This window comes from Triticum aestivum, chromosome 5A (assembly GCF_018294505.1).
Source record: "Triticum aestivum cultivar Chinese Spring chromosome 5A, IWGSC CS RefSeq v2.1, whole genome shotgun sequence".
NCBI classification, from domain to species: domain Eukaryota; kingdom Viridiplantae; phylum Streptophyta; class Magnoliopsida; order Poales; family Poaceae; genus Triticum; species Triticum aestivum.
In genome coordinates, this window is record NC_057806.1 from 701,810,329 (window position 1) to 701,817,105 (window position 6,777).

Here is a 6,777-nt window from a genome sequence, read left to right on the forward strand (position 1 = left end):
GACGAGGCGCCTACGGTGACTTCTTAAATCTTAAAATGATATGCCGGCTCAGTCTCTCGAAGGTGCTCATAGGGGTAGGGTATGCGTGTGTGCGTTCATAGGGGTGAGTGTATGCACGTGTGAGCGCTTGTGTCTGTACTGTCTCCTATTCCTAATATCTCTTTTACTGTTGGTTGCCTTTCCTTTTACACAATACAATTGCAGATGCTCACATACACACATACACTCATCTCTACTAGCGCACACACACATCCTATTGCTATGAGCGCATTCAAGAAGCTGAGCTGACACAACATGTTGAGATTGACGAAATCACCACATTGGTCGCATAGTCGACACGAACATCTTCTTGTTTGATTTTTAGGATTGCAATTGGAAAAAAATCCAAAAAAATCCTGAATTTGTACACAAAAGCTAAATCAAACACCGAACTTTCAATCTCTTAACTCAGCACATCAAACTCTCCGATCCCGGTCTATTTTGAACTTTGAGTGTGTTTGCTGGTGTTTGCTAACATGGCAAGTTGCTACTTCTTGAGCTTGCGTTGATTTTCCCTTCAGGAGGAAAGGATGATGCAGCAAAGTAGAGATAAGTATTTCCCTCAGTTAGAGAACCAAGGTATCAATCGAGTAGGAGACAACACACAAATCACCAATACCTGCAAAATAATCAAACACTTGCACCCAACGCGATAAAAGGGGTTGTCAATCCCTTCACGATCACTTGCAAAAGTGAGATCTGATAAAGATAGATAAAACTAAACAAAAGATAAAGTAAAAAAAATTTGGGTTTTTTTTTTGCTTTATAGATCGAAAAGTAAAATATTGCAAAACAGTAGATCAAAAACTTATATGATGGAAAATAGAATATCGGAAACTAGTATGATGAAAAATAGACCCGGGGCCATAAGTTTCACTAAAGGATTCTCTCAAGATAGCGAATGATATGGTGGGTGAATAAATTACTGTCGAGCAATCGATAGAAAAGCGCAAAGTTATAACGATATCCAAGGCAATGATTATGAAATATAGGCATCACGTTCGTTTCAAGTAGACCGACTCCTACCTGCATCTACTATTATTACTCCACACATCGACCGACTCCTGCCTGCATCTAGAGTATCAAGTTCATGAAGAACAGAGTAACGCTTTAAGTAAGATGACATGATGTAGAGGAATAAACTCAAGCAATATGATATAAACCTCATCTTTTTATTCTCGATGGCAACAATACAATACGTGCCTCGCTGCCCCTACTGTCACTGGAAAATGATACCGCAAGATTGACCCAAAGCTAAGCACTTCTCCTATTGCAAGAAAAACCAATCTAGTTGACCAAACTAAACCGATAGTTCGAAGGGAATTACAAAGATATCAAATTATGCATAAAAGAATTCAGAAAAGATTCAAATAATATTCATAGATAAGCTGATCATAAATCCACAATTCATCAGATCTCGACAAACACACCGTAAAAGAAGATTATATCGGATAGATCTTTAAAAACATCGAGGAAAACATGGTATTAAGAATTAAAAAGATAGAAGAAACCATCTAGCTACTAGCTATGGACCCGTAGGTCTGTAGTAAACTACTCACGCTTCATCAGATGGGCAACAGAGTTGATGTAGATGCCCTCCGTGATCGAATCCCCCTCCGGCAGGATGCCGGAAAAGGCCCCAAGATGGGATCTCACGGGAACAGAAGGTTGCGGCGGTGAAAAAGTGTTTCGTGGATGCTTCTGATGGTTTGGGAATATATGTGAATATATATGAGATAGAATTAGGTCAGGGGAGTCACCAGGGACCCACAAGGTAGGGGGGTGCGCCCTACACCCTGAGCGCGCCCTCCTCCCTTGTCGCCGCCTCGTGGCTCTTCTGACTTGATCTTCAAGTCTCCGGGGTGTCTTCTGGTCCAAGAAAAATTATCGCGAATATTTTATTTCGTTTGGACTCTAGGTTAATAAGTTAATCCCTAAAATAATATAAAATAGCATATTAATGCATATAAAACATCCAAAACAGATAACATAATAGCATGGAATAAAAAAAATATAGATACAGAAGAGACATATCACAAGTCAAATCGGGCCGGCACATTAGAGCAGTCCCTCGCGTGCCCACTCTGCAATCGTCCTAAAAAAATGCAATGTTTTTTTTTCGTTTTCTTTCATTTTCCCTTTGGGTTTTCCCTTATGTTTCATTGGTTTCCTTCGGCTTTCTTTTATCCATGGCTATATTTTTTCACTAGTTTCTTTTGGTTTTTCTTTCTTTGTTATACTTTTTTTTGTTTCTTGTTTTCTTTGTATTGTTTGTTTTTTCTTTTCTCTTTGTATCTTTGTCGGTTTTAACCAATTTTCGTTTTTACACATGTCTATTTTTCTCACTACACAAAGTACATTTTTAACATGCACATGAAACATTTTTTGATACACTTTCGACATTTTTCAAATACATTATGTACATTTTTTAAATACATGTTTTCAACATTCTTTTGAATACACAGTAAAGTCTTACCAAATACACGTTTAACATTTTCTAAATTACAATAATATTTTACAAAACTATAGGAACATTTTTTACATATTTATTGTTTAAAAATTTACTCCCATTTAAAAAAATCAGAAAACATTCACACTTTAAAATTTGATTCAGGTTTTAAAATTTGTTCCCATTTTTTTTCAAAAATGTTTATGTTTAAAAAAGTCCTAAAATTTTCAAAATAGATTCTTTTTCAAAAAATTTGTTCATTTTTAATAAAGTATTCAGCATTTTCTCACACATTTGTTCAGGTTCCAAGAGTTGCTCTCATTTTTAAAATTTTCATAAAGTGTTCAAATTTAAAATTTTGTTCAGGTTTCAAAAATTGTTCACGTTTTTTCAAAACAAAATTATGTTTCAAAAAGTGTTCACTTTTTATAAATTGATTCTTTTTCAAAAATATGTTCAACTTTTATAAAGTATTCAACGTTTTTCTCACACATTTTTTTAAGTTTCCAAAGTTTCTGCCATTTTTAAAAATTTTGAAAATTGTTTGCACTTTAAATTTTTGTTCAGGATTCATTTTTTTCATTTACTAAAAAAATGTTTATGTTTCGAAAAGTGTTTACTTTTTCAAAATTGATTCTGTTTCAAAAAGTTGTTCATTTTTATAAGTATTCAGAATTTTCAAAAAGTATTCGCACTTTAATTTTTTACGTAGACTTCACAATTTTTTATGTTTTCCATATTTGTTTGCCTTTAACAATCTTTTTTTCTTCCAAATTTTGACTTTATGATATGTGGGTAAGTTTATCGGGCTTCTCATTAAATCACTAACGGCCATTTGTTCTAGTGGCTTGCGCGAGGCGCTAGCAATGGTGAGGCACATAGATTAGCTGGAATCGCTACTACCCTTGATATTGGCCGACATTTGTGGCTCATCGATCCACCGGATCATCTTTGTATTTCTTTAAACATCGAGACATGAAATAAAGCACGTTGTTCCTTCTAAAAAAATTGTGTTTTTATTTATACGTCGCGCCTTATGTAAAAGGAAAAAAACACTCGCTTAGCACGTGGTGGGCTGGCCCAGTCCCTTCCGCAATCAACAGTTGTCTACTCTTTTTGGTATTTTTATGTCCCATGTTACCTAAAAGAAAAAGAAACGAAAAAATCGGTGGGTAGTTTCTAGTTTCTGCATGTTGGATTCTTTTGATCTACACTTTGCTTCATCGGTGGCAGTTGCTATTCTGGTGCGCTGTTCTTATGAGGGCTTTAGCACGACGACTTCCCGAGTGTCCACTACAACAATGTTTACCCGGCTCCGATGAGGGAGGGGCGATGACGGCGACGCACCTTCGGCTCACTCCAGTGCCTATAGTCATCGCTAGGTGGTCTACGGACCTGGATGTAATTTTTACTTCTGGTGTTCTTTGTACTAAGTTGACAGTTGATGAGTAGATCGGAAGTTTTCTTGCAAAAAAAAGAGATAATGATGGGTTAATCATTTGTATCTACTCGTATTGGAACCTGTCCAGAAGTGGTGAGAACTAGTCAAGAACGACTTGTAAATAGAATAACATCACCAAAAATGAAATTGGATGGGAAACGTGTCATAAAAATGGATATTATATTGCCTTGTCTACGCATCATGATCAATTGTGGAGATTACACATACTTAACATGTATTGCACTGTATACGTACAATTTCCCCAGGTGATCAACCCTCGCATCAAACTTATATAATTTACCAGATATCTATTCTTTCGGGACATGGAGAAAGGAACCCGAATTTTCGGTTTCTTACAGGAAATACAACACATCGGAACCAAACCAACATATCACACAATATGGGCCAAATAAAAAAAATCATATTGTCAATTATTCATAAGGCAGAAATACATTCCCGGCTTACAGATGCATACTAGAATGACATATACTACATTCATTTTATAGCTTAGGATGCATATCTAAAACTCAACCAAGTCCTTCATTTGAGCATTGATCTCCCGTGTGATCAACCAAGGTCTGAATTAGTAGTGATTGTTCTCCCAGAATTGAGCCTGGAGATAGTCTATTGTATTCTTTTCCACCTGAAATGCCTTGGCAAGAACATCATCTGATATTGGTGGCTTGGACCCAAACACTGCATTGGCAATTGTGATAGCCCCTGGGTTCTGGCTGCTGAGCGCGGCAATTGCAACAGCTGGCTTGTAGGGGTTGGGGTTGAATTGGAAGTGGATGAGCCCCACAGGGAACACAAACACATCACCTTTGTTAAGCATCTTTGAGAGGAACCTGTTCTCCTGGTTGGATGTCACAAAGCCAACGTACAATGTCCCCTCGAGTACCGTGAGGATCTCAGTGGCGCGGGGGTGCGTATGTGGTGGGTTCTGTCCTAGGGGAGCATAGTCGATGCGCGCCATTGAGATGCCGAGGGTGTTGAGTCCAGCAATCTGCATGACATTGATCAAGGTGACGTTCGATCCAACCTTGTTGGTGACCCTAGGCTTGTCCAGAGCGGCTGCCTTGAAGAAGTCATCCGCGTTGACTTCCATCGGGTTCTTGCAAACAAACCCATTGACACGCACTGGGTGGATAGAGGAGAGGTAAACATGTAACCTTGGATCTTACAAAGTTGTTTCAACTTGCATGTAATCTCCAAAATAATAATTTCAACATATATATTTGCTGATAACATGTCAAGAAACTGGGAAGTATCATAGTACCTGGTGAATGCATGTCAGCGACACAAAAGTCCTGGAGTGGGCTAGGATCGGAGGCAGTGGCCTGCCATGAGACCAATGCAAGGAGAGCGGCAAGGATAATGAATGAAGAGGAGGATGCCATTTGATTGTTTGATTGTAGTTTCTTTGGCTCTTCTTTTCGCTTGTGATTCTGTTTGTGTTGTGGCGTAAGTGATGGTTTCGAATATGCAGGGTATGTATGTGCTTATATAGGCGCAACGAGCAGTGTGAACTTGTGGGCAATAGACATAGTCAAGTGGAATCGACCAATGGGTTGAAATGGTCTCTGGCTGCTGATTGATTTATTTTGCATAAAATTTCAAGTCCCCTTTGAATACGCCTAAGTTACTCCATCATACGCTGAGTAGTAATTATGATTATTTATCCATATCACCCAAGTCGCCACAATGCATGCAGGGCTGGTTCCAGCAAAAGTCACCACACATCACCATAGTTTATTAAATATCCAACTCGCTTTGGTTTCTAGTGCGCACGAGGTCATAGCCAAAGAGCAGTTGGAAAAGCCAAGTGATATAAAGCAATCGTTTTCTTCCTAGAGGCGACATAGACAAAGTCACCTGCTTAGCTTGATCTACCTGGGCTTCCTGGGTCTATGGCTTCTAAAGCCCAAAGTTCCTTCTGCGTTTAACGATGTGTGCTAACAACTTAACATACATACGATTAAAAAAATTAGAGAAAAGTATACTTATCATCCCTCAACTCTTGTCAAAGTTTAGATTTGGTCCCTCAACTATAAAACCGGACAACTTGCACCTCAAACTTTCTATACCAGACAAATTTTGTCCCTTGACACAACTGAAGTAGTTTCTGAGCTGACTTGGCATGTTTTGACCGGTCTGGTCCGGGTGGAAGTATTTCTCTATCCTACTCATCCTATCTCTTCTTCCCTCCTACTATCTCTCTAATGGGCATTTCATCAAGCACTTAGAGTGCGCCGGCTGCACAAACGCTGTAGTGGCATGCTAGGATGCAGAGGCGCATCCCGGCGGCGTGCCAGCACAGTGGTGCGTGGCACCATCGTCGTATGCTATTCTCATGGAGTTCTCAATGGCTTGTTGACAGTGGCCGCCGTTGTCACCATAAAGGAGGACCTCGTACGTGTTCAGCTCCATCATCGTGTCCCATCGCCGTGTGCCAGCAGCGACGTGAATGGCCTGAGAAAGATGGGGATGTGCCATCGGGGTGTGCATGTTGTGTGCGTGCTAGCCGCAGGTCGAGGACGCCGGCGCCGATGAGGACGAACCAGCGCTGGAGGGGCTCCTCCACTGCGGCGACGCTGGTCGTGGGCATAGACGCTGGTCGTGATCTCCTCCCCCAGTAAGCTTTGGTTCTCCCCATGGTTCTACCGAAGCCTCACGCGTCTTCCCCCAAGCAGCCCCTCGTCCACAAGCTCACCCCGCCGCGAGCCCGTGCTCCACCGCCTGCTGCCTCCCCGGCCGTGCCATCTAGCTTGCTGCCCCGCTTAGCGCCGCCTGTCGCCTCCACTGGAAGTCGTCACCGGCGAAGCTTCGGTCAATCCATGTGCCCGTG

The 6,777-nt window shown here is 40.6% G+C and overlaps 1 protein-coding gene across 1 annotated transcript; it reads right to left on the minus strand.

Moving 5' to 3' along the window:
- Window positions 1-4,330: 4,330 nt before the first annotated feature.
- LOC123108505 (germin-like protein 8-11) lies at window positions 4,331-5,382 on the minus strand. Its single transcript, XM_044530282.1, has 2 exons — window positions 5,209-5,382; window positions 4,331-5,069 (listed from the first exon to the last, which is right to left on the minus strand). Exons 1-2 carry the CDS (start codon window positions 5,327-5,329, stop codon window positions 4,513-4,515), a joined length of 678 nt encoding a protein of 225 aa, XP_044386217.1. The 5' UTR covers window positions 5,330-5,382; the 3' UTR covers window positions 4,331-4,512.
- Between the last annotated feature and the right edge of the window lie 1,395 nt (window positions 5,383-6,777).

What these genes read in the sequence shown, in the direction of transcription:
- LOC123108505 (XM_044530282.1), bottom strand. Translation starts at nt 5,329, where the DNA reads ATGGCATCCTCCTCTTCATTCATTATCCTTGCCGCTCTCCTTGCATTG. An exon ending in CGCTGACATGCATTCACCAG is followed by an intron (nt 5,070 to 5,208) that starts GTACTATGATAC and finishes CTATCCACCCAG; the next exon opens with TGCGTGTCAATGGGTTTGTT.